The sequence below is a fragment of the Sturnus vulgaris genome, chromosome 1 (assembly GCF_052056855.1).
Source record: "Sturnus vulgaris isolate bStuVul1 chromosome 1, bStuVul1.hap1, whole genome shotgun sequence".
NCBI lineage: Eukaryota > Metazoa > Chordata > Aves > Passeriformes > Sturnidae > Sturnus > Sturnus vulgaris.
The window spans coordinates 85,889,865-85,903,448 of record NC_142243.1 but is presented as its reverse complement, the minus strand read 5'-3'; the positions used below and the strand labels follow the sequence as shown (position 1 = coordinate 85,903,448).

General features: G+C 35.5%; 1 protein-coding gene across 3 annotated transcripts in view; it reads right to left on the bottom strand.

Moving 5' to 3' along the window:
- Positions 1-13,584, bottom strand: part of SEMA5A (semaphorin 5A) — a 411,339-nt gene that overhangs the window by 174,057 nt on the left and 223,698 nt on the right. For all 3 annotated transcript variants that reach the window (XM_088171122.1, XM_088171116.1, XM_088171133.1), the window contains exon 5: positions 13,060-13,105. In XM_088171122.1, the coding sequence (XP_088027248.1) occupies positions 13,060-13,105 (46 nt within the window). The remainder of the gene's footprint in view (positions 1-13,059; positions 13,106-13,584) is intronic.

Here is a 13,584-nt window from a genome sequence, read left to right as displayed (position 1 = left end):
GCTTTCCGTGCAGTGTATTTAGCCAGACCAGATGTTCTTCTTGAAGAAATTACTAGTTTTAATCCTCTTTTCTGCTCAGATTGTATCTTTCAGGACTCCATTTTCTGTGCTACACTGACTAAAGCTCTTTCATCTATTTGGCTCTGATTTTCTACACAAACCAGATTCAATCTGTGTTACAGTTTTGGGGGGTGGGGGTTTATTTGGTGTTTTTCTGGGGTTTTGGTGGAGTTTTTTCTTAAGAGGTAATCTCCAGTTTCCTGGCACTTTTTCTTCAACTGGCTGTTTAGAATCAGCAGGGAGTTTATGCATGGCTGATTCTGCCAGCAAGGACTTCATGATCCTTTCTGTTATGTTCTTCATTGCCCATATACCTGCTGTTCTGAAAAAGTCTGGCAACTATTTTTTATTCTTCACAGATAAAAACATTTTTACCTACTTCCTGCAGTAAAAATTCAACTTTCCCTTTTGGAAACTCCCTAATTCCATCTTCAAGATGTGCTTGTCCTAGAATGATTTATCAGGCTACAACATATATTTTCTTTCTCAGTTCACGTGGGTGATTAGCAGAGACAGGCCTTCCCTAGCGTTATCAGTGAGCTTTGTATGTTGCACCAACTCTAAAACGCATTTATAGAGCTTCAGTCTGATTGGATTCATTCACAGGAATATATTTTTACCTGTGTTCCAGCCTGTCCAGCTATTCTTCTCTGCAACTTGCAAGTCCCAGTGAGAATGTAACTACTAGAAACCAGCGTTTCATCAAGCTACATGTTATTTCATCACAGGAGTTTCAGCAAGTTTGGTGAGGGAAACACAAATATTTCTTCAACATTTGCCTGGGTAGATTTAACATTCTTTATTCCCTCATTTTAAGATCGACTAATTAAAGTTCAGTGGTACAATGAATAATACCTTCTTTTGTTTTATATATAATTTTATAGAAATAAGAATGAGTGGACATTTTTCTTCCTCTACAATTGAAATGAAAGCAATTCCTCCTCTTGTGTGTTGCAGCTGGGCATGTAGCAGAAAAATCAATGAAACCACAAATTTTAGTGGAAAAATATACTTGGTTTACACAGCAAGCCTGCTTTTGTAGATTATTTGCACATGATTTTCCATGCACCAGTTCCCAAGTTTCAAATTTGTTTCTCAGTCTCCTTTATGGGATAGCCAGAGTATAATAATCTAAATACAATTCGAAGAAACACAAAAGCAGCTGATTCTTATCTGATTTGCTTCTTTTAAATAAAGATTTTGTTGCTCTTCCCATCACTCATGAGATTCAACTGCACATGTACTTTGGATTTTCTCATCCCACCCGAGGCTGCTTGGACACGGATTTCAGTATTCCTTCCTAGTCACCTGTCCCTGCTTCCACCACTAGAATATTTCCTTATTTTGCTTGAGCTTAGTTGGAAACTCATTGTGCATCCATGCAGGTCTCCTGATGTCCTTGCTGTTTTCAGTATGGACCGTTTTATGTCAAATAAATAAATTAATTAATAAATTTACAAAATCAGTTTACAAAGGATTCTGTCTACATATACATTAGCATGTGAAATTCTCCACTCAGCTTTAATTTGTCGATGCATATGCAGACTTTCGTCCAGTACAACTCATTCAGCATTATTTTCTCATGCTGAATAGCACAATATTCTGTAAGTAACACCACTGACAGATGTGTGAGAAAAGACTGTGGAATCATGCCTAGAGCAGTCTTCATAAATATATGAGGGCATATTTTTGATCTTCTATAGACATATAGAATTATTGTTTCTTCAGACCTGTCCTGACATTATGTAAAAGATTCATTAATCCTATCCTAATTAAAGAAAAATGCTACTGTGAAAGGTTTTGTGTGTATTTGACAGTATAAAACTTAAACATTAAAATGGATATTTTTGTTGCCCAGGTATTCAGAAAAAAAGAGTCTGCATAATTCTATCAAGTAACAAAAATAACCATGCATCTAGGAGTCAGAAAGAGTTTCACTGAAAAAGGTTTCATCTCATCAATGTAAAACATGTAAAACATGTGCAAAAGTCTGAACATTGATGCAGATGAGCTTCCACAGTTCCACTTCCCTCAAAGTCTCTCCTCTTGCCAGATTTCATAGTTCTCGTAGTAACAAGGTGGGGGGAAAATTAAAGAACAGTTTGAGTTTTCATCATTTCAGGTCCCTGAGATGAGTGGAAGGAGGCACAGAATCACTCCCAGAATTGCCCAAATATCGAGGCAAAGACTTGGAGCTTATGAGCTATGACCCTTACAAGCAGGATTCCCATAGACAGATACCCTAAAAGCAATGCTGTGTACAAATACTGGCAGCTGCTGCATTTTCCACTCAATGTGGCTTCGGAATGAATTCATTCTGCCACTCATATTTAAATGCAATTAACAGAAATCAAGGTCATGTACACTTACCAGACACTGTGTTAATTTTAAATGCTCAATTCAATGGCTCAGATAGTCATAAAAATATAACAGCATAAATCTGGTGGCTTTTTTCCAAAACAGTGGAAAACATTCAACTTAACCTTCATTCTACCTCTAGAAATATTTACTGATTACCAAATTATCTCCAAGGTGATTTCAAAGTTCTGAAAACTCATACTTACCTTAGTTTTCATTTAGAAACTAAAGTATTAAAAAACTGAATCACATAGCACATAAAAATGGTCAATACCACAATGAAGTTGTAACTTAACTAATAATTAACAGAAATTTGTTTTGCCTCTGACACAGTTACTGGTTTCTCCTAGAAGTGATTTCCATAAGGTTGCTTTATCCTGGTGCCCACATAAATATGAAATTCTGAGAATTTCTCAGGTCTTTCATTTGATTTTTAATAAACCTAACTGAATCAGACAGTTTAAAACCTAAACCAAAACACAAACAGTTTTGTGGCTGGCTATTTCTGGCTACTAAAATGGTAGCTATACCCTGGGAAAAAGAACTGTAGGTTTTCATCAGGGAGGTAATTTTCAAAATTGAATATAGACACAACTGTAGGTATAAATGTTAACGTCTAATAAAACTCCATTTTTATTAAGTTGTTTTCTTTGAACTCTTTAGTTTTTATTACTTCTATCAATCTGAATTGCTATAGATATCTCAATATATACGAATAGGCCTAAGTACAGACCCTGCAATTTCTCATTTCCCATAACTTTGTAATGGTCTGTTATTTTCTCTTGGTATTCTGATTATTTGTTTGCAAAATCAGTATACCAACCACCAGTACATCCCTGATTTGGAAAAGCAAATAAATTTTTCCCAGGCACTAGAGCAAATGTATAAAATTCCGAAGTACTGACTGAAGAAGATAGTATTAAAATCAAGGAAGAAAAATAACAGAAAAGAACCCAAAACATACAGCACACAAACCTATAACTAACTTAACTCTGTAATAGATCAGCCTATATTCAATTCAGCCTTGCTTAAGAATGCACAGAATAGTGGTCACACAGTCTTCAAACTGTTTGTAGAGTTTAGAAACTGTGACAGAAAGAGCTTGACACACATTTTACATACAATTTACTCACAACGGAAGCCTGTGGCATATGGGTGATGTAGGAAAAAAATATTATTGTCAAATTCAATAGGGATGCCTAACCAAAAAAGTGGCATTTATTCATTTATTCTTCCCTGTGCACTCAACATTCTCAACATTCTTCTTCAGGGGGATCAGAAAATTCAGAACTCAGATGTCAGTGGATCCCATGCTTGAGTGTAGAGCTATCCCCCTCCACCAGACAGGGAGCCTAAACACCTAAGCTCAGACTTGAAGTTCCATTTTGAGGACAAACACCTAAAAATACTGTGATTTGAAGGCAGGCAAACTGAGTAAAATACATCATAAACAAATGCACTATTTCTCTTCATTGTTTTATGGGTAAGATTATGTCCTTTAGAGGGCAATTTGTTCCACTGAGCATTTGGGAATTGTTTATGGTCTGTGGCGGTCGAGATTTGCCTGCCTCCAAATAAATCCAAAATAAGAGCTAGTAAAATAATTTTACACAAAATCTCATATATGTGTCCAAGCCCAGATACTCCAAAGGACATTTAGCTTTCAATTTTATTAAATTGATTGATTTCCATAGTTTGACATGATTTATCACTCCCAGACTTGACAGCAGAAGCATCATATTGAGGTACCATCTGGGATGCGTAAAACAATATATGCCAAAACAGAAGAGAACTAAAAACGAGGTAAGGAAGAGGCAGCAGAAAAAAAGGGATAAGGCAAAATGAAGGCAATAGGTATCCCAAAATACTGGATAAGCCTACCAGAGCAAAACAACTTTACTCCTCTATTCTCAATTCAGAACAGGACTAGCTTCCTATGCTATGACTAAGCAGTGTCTCTCTCAAACATTGAGGAGCAGCAATCCACCTCACGAACTGGGCTCAGTAGTGTTGCCCAGGCAAGTAACACACTGGAAGCAACCCTCTCTTTGTGCCCTGAACCGTTTAGGAGAGTAGGACCCTCCCTTGCACACATTCCCATGTGGAATCCTCACCGCCCAAAGTTCTTGTTGCAAGTTCCTCAAATCCTTCCTTCTACTTATGTTGTAGTAACAAGTGTCCATGTCTCTCAGCCTCAATATGGCTGTCTCTGTTTCCTTAAAAGTTTAAAAGTCCTGAGTTTTCCTTAATTGTAGCAGTAAAAAATTAATTTTTAGTTAGGTCTCCTAACCTTGAAAATATTTACACCTCTTCCCGAGGAAGAAAGGGAACAGAACCTTTTGCCATATGGAAACAGCCAGTTCTTCCCATAGTTCAGCAGTTGGATGTGTCCTTTAAAGTCAAGGGCTCCTTAGAGCTGAGGGTCAAGATGTTTATCTAAAATTTTTCTGCCCTGTGGCAAGGGAACATGAGACTGTTCCATCATTTTTCTATTATTCAAGGTTTAAATGTTGGTATTCTTAATTTCATGGTTTTTTTCTTTTTTTTTTAAATTTCAACAACCAACTGCAAGGGATACTACAGATCAAACAATGCCTTTATGCCAGGTACTGATGACCACTAATATGAAGGGGCATGCTGAACTAATTTCCTCTCTTCAGCATTACCTAAAAGCATCTATGCCCTATTACACCTAACCTTGCAGAACTGTCAAATGGATCTCTGCAGTACCACAAAAGATAATTCCCATTGTGGCTGAAAAAACTGTGTCTTTAAGCCTGCTCTTTGAATATGCATGGCATACAAACTGTGGCTGGAACTCTAATTAATTGTTACAGGCCAGAACACACAATGAAGTTCCATATCGGGATCTGGAAGCAAAAATCAATAAACATGTTTGCAGACATTCTGTTACAGATATCATGTCTTCCAAAGCATACTGCATATTCCACTGCAGCATCCAGTTGCCAAAGACCTGGAACTCTCCATCAGCAACTGCTTGTGGCAAATTCTCCACCTGAGCAAGACAATATAGGAATTAAGACAATCTGCTTTCAGTCTCTATATTAGTTTTTGTGCTCTCATTTTCTACAGGTACCTAACATTTCTGAATTTTCCCAGTACAGAGGTGACACTGAAAGAGAGCTAGAGTCCCTCCATAAATATCAGCCTGTTGTCACAAAGATGCTGCTTTGAGTCCAGAATTAGCTGAAGTGCACACAGTTCAGAGATTTGGAAAGCAGTAGCCTGATTTACTTTCAAACAGATTCTACTTGGTGATTACACTTGTGTAACTTTAGTGAAAACATGAACGAGCATCACCTTCTGAGGAAAAGACATTTCCACAATTAACTTTTGTGCATGTAATACAGAGTGGCTGACCACCACACATAATACCAGGGAAAAGTATCAAGAAGGGTGAAATTATTCCACTATAAAATTCCAATCAGCTGTTTCAGGAATATCAGCTGTAAAATGCACACACATACTTATTATATCACCCCTATTTGTCATGAGAATGAATGCCCTTATATTATATAGTCAGGTGATCCGGGCTTCCCCTTTCTCTTAAAAAAAACCAAAACAAAGAAAAGAAAAAAAATTAAAAAAAGAAAGAAAGAAACCTAAAGGTTTAATACCTAAAGAAAGAAGAAGCTTCACTCTAGTGCAAGGGAAAAATTTTAGTATCTATTTTGCTTCTTTACTGTAAAACCAGACCAGAAGATTGCTGTAAACATACAAGAAATGCAGCCTAACAAGCAGAGGAAAGGGAAAAAAAAAAAAAAAAAGAGAAAAAAAAAAAGAAAAAGAAAGCTAAGCATCTTGGCTAAATTGACTCATTTGTCTAGGAATACACTTGCACACGCATTTTAGCACTGGCACAAAACAATGGCAGATACAGCAAATAAATGAAGAATTACATCTCTGCCTAGTTTTCTTTTTCTACTCCTTTCCTCCATCTCTGAAAAAACTAACACATTCCGACAAGCCAAAGCATCAGCAAAGCCCTGCCAATTTGCCAGCACTCTTTTTTCAGTTAGACGCTTTTTAAATTTATATGACAAATTTCAACTGTACCGAAGGGTAGGAAATTGCAAATTCTGGAGACTAAAACCTTCCAGTTTTTTAGAAGCCAAGTGTAAATGAATAACAAGAAGAAATGAGCAGAACAGTAACACATCCAGCTGGCTGCCTTGCATGCCCTCTCCATAATTTTTTAGTGGGGGTTTGCATAAGAACTTACAACATCACACACAGGAAAAAACCCTTAAACAATTAGCTGATCTGTGTCATCACACCTCTGCAGATGAAAAATCCCACACATGGAAAGAAAATTTAGAATGCAGAGTGAATCAGTACTTGGCCAAATATGACCTAAATCGTTTTAGAACAGTAGCCATCCTCTGACTAATATATAGGTGAAGCTAAGAGCTCAAAATTTTTTTAGCAGAAATGAAGCACTCGCTGCTGGTAACTGATTTCTGCATATTTTTATATTTATCTGTTTTTATAAATATGTTATAAAGGGAATATCAGGATTTGTGTGATCTACATGTTTTATCTAGGTTTAGGATCTAACATGCTTTATCTAGCTTTCAGCTGCTTTATCTTGCTTTCAGGTCATTAGGGTAAAGATGAAATATATGAAATGACACACTGCTAGCTGAATTCATCTTTTTCTGGCTTCGATAAAGTTTTACGTTTGGTCAGAAACTATTGTCATGCAAGCAGAAAACAAGATAATGAAAATACTAATGGGATTACAGAAAAAAGACCTGGAATTCACCAGCCACCAAGTCCATCTATACCTGCTACAAACGACTAGCTCTTGATCTTCACAAATACTTTTAAACCTTCTTTAAATTTCCAATACTCTAATTTAATTATTTGCGCACTTATTGTATAATCAAATCCAACAATCTGCCACCAGAAAGGTATCAACAAGAGGAAGAAGTACTTCACTGTGGTGGCATTGTGATATGTACATGTACTGCTCATTTTTTTTTTTTTTAACTCTGTTCTCAGCATCAATTTAGACAAAAGGTAACAGACCAAATACTTCTGCACATTTTGCTCATCCCTAGCACCAAAACAGAGCTTGCACCAGCTCTATTATTTTTTGGTCACTCTGTGATTCGGTCACCTCAGTCTGCTTTAGAAAAGTTTTATAAGTTGCTCCCTTCACTTCCAAACTTTTGAGGAACTTGGAAGAGTATCAAAAGTAACACTAACTTATGCACTCTGCTTATCCATTGTGTGTCCTAGACACAAATGTGAAGTGCCTAAGAAGAAACAATATTTTGGTGGCTGATGCTACCTTCACATAAAAAAGGGAGAAAAGTACCCATAAAAGAGAGGAATACTCTCTATTCCCCTCACCCTTAAATAGATACGGGGCACAGGAAAACCCAAGAGAGTTTTTTCATTTGTTTTGTCTGTTTTTATCCTGCTTAGATAATCAAATAGAATGTTAAATCTCAGTCTTCTTGGCATTTCAATATTGCCAAACTATGATTGTCATCAATTAAGGACATCCATACTTGAGGTCCCTTATACCTTCAAGTGTGATATCAGAGAAAATATTTCTTGCATTTGCTTTTCAGAACAGTTCCTTCGCTTCAAAATAAAATGATGGTTCCTCAGGTTTCCTTCATGTATTTCATAAATCAGGCATCTGTTACACAAATAGTGACTGTAAGTAACATACAACACAGAAAATAAATGGATTGAAATACAATGAATAAATGTTTTAGAAAAATAATTATGCATTCTTAAGGATAGGATTTTAAGGATAGGAAAAATAATTAAGGATAGGATTCTATTTATTTAGTGACTCAAAAAACTTGAAGTTAAAAGATTAAAGCTTCATTCCCTTTATCGCTGAATTTGTTGATTATAACTACAAGTGTTGAACATCAGCATAAATTAAAGATTTGCTCCTACATAACTACTTACAACTTTTCATTTTGTTCATAGCAAAGGGAACTCGAGAGCACTGACCCAAAAACTAACTGCAAGAAGAGTTCGAGTGATTTGTGCCTCCATTTTTCATAGACTTGGCCAAGTACCACCTTAACCAAAGACAAACTAAGGTTATGAAGGCATCTCCCAAAACATATAGTAAGACCTGTTTATAATAATAGCAAACAATTGTTATTTTCAGAATGGAATTACAATCCTGGTGAGGATTTGATTTGTTTAAAAAAATTAAATATTAACTGTTTTTAATAATTATACCCTGTATTAAAATTCAGGTAAATTTTATAAAAGCGTTTCAGGTTATATATATATGAATTTTTAAAAAACCTCAATCATGGAATCAAATTCCCTCTTTGTTTCACACAGGTACACACAAAATATATACCCAAAGACTAGTACAATTTACTTAACTCATTATTTAGCCTACCATCTAGCCATTAATGTCTCATATCAAAGTGAACAATGATACATGTATTCATACATGTATTCATATCAACATGTATTTCAGACCACGCAAACAATAGCCAGAATTTTCTTAGGTAAAATTCCTTCTCCAAGTAGCTCCTTTTCCAGAAAATTCATAGTTCCAATCTTGCCTTTAATTCCTTGAATGCCTTGTGCATGTATAAACACATATGCACAAACACATCTATAAAACAAAATCCTCAAGATTCCGGAATTTAAAGTTGAATAACACACATAAAAATGAAACTATGATCTTCTTAGCCCGGATAAAGAATTTAATTTGAATCTTGCAGTAAAAATGGGCTAAAATTGCCTTCAAACATGGACTCTGAGGTATGTGTTGTTCTAACTGGAAGATGTGCAGGTTCTAAATGAGAATAAAACCTGTGGAGAACTATGTAAATACAGAAGCAGGTGAAACAGACTCATATTCAACCTTCTGGGCATCTCAAATAGCAAATAGACTTCATAGATGGAACATTTACAAGAGAAAGGCAAACTCAAGCATGTGTCCTGTAAATGCCTTAACAGCCTGAGTTTATAAAGAAGTTCAACTTATGGAACTTTTCTTCAAAAGCTGCACACTTTCTATGAGGTTTGTGAAAAGATTATGGAGGCTGGCTTATTGTTTATGGCAACTGTAGCATAAAGACTTTTATAAGCTGGCATATATTAGCTTTTCACTTTTTACAGACACATCAGCAAATTTTTCATGTAGGTAGACACAAATAAATCTGTGAATTTAGAACCTCTCACTTCAAAAAAATTAGAAAAAAATAAAAGGTGAGAACAGATACTTGTGACAGACATCCACCACATAATGTCAAAGCCCCACTACTAATGTTGACCCTTCCTAGATGTTTTTAAAGTACATTTCTGAAAATAAATTTACTCATTTAAAAACTACTATTTAGATTTTTGTTTTTATATTTTAAGAAAGACAACAGAGTTTTCAGGAAATCTAGCCTTTTATCTTGGCCAATGTTTTTATGGATCATTCTTACTGTTACTTGAGGTGAGCAATAACAAAGCAAAGCTCACAAAACAAATCCATGCAGTCAGGCCTTTCTTTCTGTGAGCCTACTATTGCTGCAGAGAGTGATAAAATATTTGCACTTCTACAACCCCAACGAGTGCTTCCTCCCTAATCCATAATCATTATGCATGCATTATTTCAACAGGCAGCTTTGAACAATTTGACTCTTAGGCTTCTCCGTCAAGAGCTTAAAAGGCTTTCACTTGCTCTATTCTTCTTTATTCTGCTACACAAAGAAAATTGCTGAGACACATCAAATACTGGGTTGCTAAAGATATTATCATATGAAACTTGCTTATTCAAACAACATGCTCTTCCTATAAAGTACAGAGCACAGACCCATGACATGTGGGATGACAACTTTGATGTACCCACAATGGGCGATGATGTCTCAGTGCACAGCCCCAGCTCACGTTTAAATGCACATCCTGTCTGATGCACTCTGGAAGCATTCTAACCCCACTTTTACAAGGGATTAACTTCCACTAAACTGGTGGAAACAGGACCCTTTTAATACATGTTCTGTATTTCTTTTGTGATAACTTGAAATTCAAATGGATATCTGGTTTGGATTTTTGTTTTTGGTTTCTTGTTAGGTTTTTTGGTTTGTTTGGTTGTTTTTTTTTTCCCCCAAGGAAGACTATCTTGTGTTTACAAACTATTTTCCAGGCATACACTTGTAAAAGACAGGACATACACATATTTTGACTTAAAGAAATCTTTGAAAACAGCAAGTAATTATTTAATGCATTCCTTTTTAGAAAGCTTTCCTATTTCAAAACAATATCTGGTAATCTTGCAAAGTCTGATAATACTCCAAAAGAACACTTTGTTTTTTTAAAATGTCCATCTTTTCAAAAATACAGGGAAATTTATAAACAAATTATTTTCAAATATGCTTTTGCTATAAATATGAGATTATTACTGTTGCAGTTTATTACATGTAACATGAAGCCTATTGTCTTCCCAGTGGCTGTGTGTTCAAAACTAATATAGTCCAACAGACAGGCACGACAGATGAGGAAACGCACTTAGACAAAAATAACTGAAGTGCGTCAATTGTTAAAATTTTGTTTGAGGCATTCTCTTTGTTTTCCAGAGAGAAAAGTACAATAAGAAAGATTCAACAGATGAATCCGTTATTAAAATAATCAACATGTCAATGCAAAGGAAATAAAATTATAAAAGCCTAATTGAAAACTGTAGAAAACTAGGATGCAAATTGTTCCAATTTGCTTCCATGTTGGAAGTATTTGCTGTGCAATAGAAAAAGTCAGTAATTCTCCTGATTCCCACACACAATAGCAAAACTACAGTTTGAGCAATTTTCTAAAGTAATTAAACAACAGGTATATACATTGTCTTGTTTCTAGACTTTTTTGTCTTGTTATTGAGCTATGATGAAAGCCTCTCAGAGCTAGAACTTCACTGTGTGCTTTTTCTTCTAGATGTGAAAACATGGCTTATTAGCTTGTGAAACATCTGCATGTTTTTATAAAAGCTGGTTCATTTAAAAGAAAAAAAATCAAGGCAAGCAACAGAAGCAGAAGAATTAAATAAGATTTTTTACATTATTATTATGATAAAAACTGTGTGAAGAAAAAGAAATGTTAAAAGAAAATGTCTCCTGTCAGTACATGAAATGTCAAAGTGCTCAGTCCCTTGCCAAACAAAAGCTAACTAGCACAAAGAGTATCAACAAGTTAAACCACAGCATGCGTTATTTCTCCCCTGAAATTCCCTCATTCTGTTCTGCAGGGGTTTTATACTGCTTTTGCTTTGCTTCCCACTCTTGTTCCTGTCTCTTTCAACCATAATACCAGATTACAAGACAAGACCTGAATGTATTGTTTAGTTAGTTTGGAAATCCTGAACAATTCACCCTACAAATTAAAACAATGTCTTCAGTCACCTCACAGGTGATTTGGAGCTTCCAAAACTGGCATATCCAAGGAAACAGATCTTTTGGATAATGGCTGTCCTGAGGCACTCTAACAGAACTGTAAGTGAAGTAGAGGGAATGAAGAGGAAGGGAAGATTTGGGAAGAAAAAAATATGAAGGAGTCATAATGGTAGGCTTGAGAATACTAGGTGTAGGGATATTGAAGATATGCTGGTGAAAAAAAGAAAAAGAACACTTTTGATTTCGAAACACAAATTCTCTGAAGATTTGTTGAAGAATATTAGAAGATATAGAGGCAAATCAGTGGTGCTACAACACTGCAGACAAAATAATAAACTTTACCAAAAGTCAGCTTGAGAAGACTAAAAGCATAACACCGAAACCCAGCAACCTACTATAACATCAACAGTATGATTTCTGTGCTCAATTTATTATTTTTTTTTCTGATTGGATTGAGAAGGGGTCTGGTTGAATCAGACAGCACAATTATAAACCTCTGTAACCTACAGATTTCGCCCTCATTAGTGAATTCAGCCTCCTTGTCCTAACAAAGTCATGAACTTCAATCTATGAACTAGCAGCATAAACTATAACGGCACCATCAGAGACTTCTGAGTGCAGCCTCTCAACAAGAATCTTTAGGACTTAAATTATTAGTTAGGATATTGAATATGGCACAGAAGATGAAAGTAGACAGCCCAAATTCTGTATATTAAAAGTGCTTGGTGTGTCACAACTTTAAACATCAGCAACAAAATTGAATATTTATTAATATTGCAATTTTGATTAAATATAAGCTAACATCAGATCTTGTTTCTAGTATTCTGGGAAGGCAAATAAAATCTGAAAGCCTAATTAAAGCATACACGAGTTGTTTTACAAATCATAAGGACAGGCTTTCCCGAAAACATTTTACTTTTCTATATTCAGCTGTATAGCATTACTTCATTAATTAATAGGGACAGTACTGGGACTAAAGGTAGTTAATTTTAAATTCTATTAATGAAGACTATGAAAATCCACCCTAACAAAATCACAGCAGGCTAAGGCAGCATCAGATCTGTATGGCCTGGGACAAAGGCTAATCTGGAATTAAAAGGGATAATATGACTTATATAATAAGGGGCCAGAAAAAGGACAAAAACAGATGCATATTTACGTGTAGCTATGAAGCTTATGAATATCTTGATTATCTGCTTTAAAACATCTAGTTACCTACATCTTGCAGAGGAACTATGGAAACAGAAGTAAAACATACCTGTATTAGAGAGAGATCCTCAAGCTTCAATCTGAAGAGGTAGTTTCTGGGGTTAAAAAAAATAGCAGATAAAAATGAATTGTTACTAATGTTTCAGTAAGAAAACCAAATGTTACCACTGTTTAAATAAAAATATGATCAATGACTATAAAGGCAGAAAAAAAAAGTGACAGGTATTCAGGACTTCAAGTTCTTTCAGAGGCTGTCTTAATATAGAGCCCTTTGGGATAAGGACTAAGCTAATTTCTAAAACAGAATTTCAGTCTGAAGAACTGGCTAAACATGAATAAAGTAGATATTTATACTGCATGCATGTACATCTGATTCATTGCTCCAGTCTTCCTTTAGAATCAATGGGAAGAAATACTCAGTGCTTTGGCAGATTCATGTCACCAGTGCTGGATGTCTGTGTCAGAATACGTGGACAGGCAGATTAAAGCTCTCCATCTCCCCACAAAGGTGGGAACCTCATGCAATTAGCTCAGTCACATATGTGTAAAGTTTGAAGAACAGGACCCCAGTATG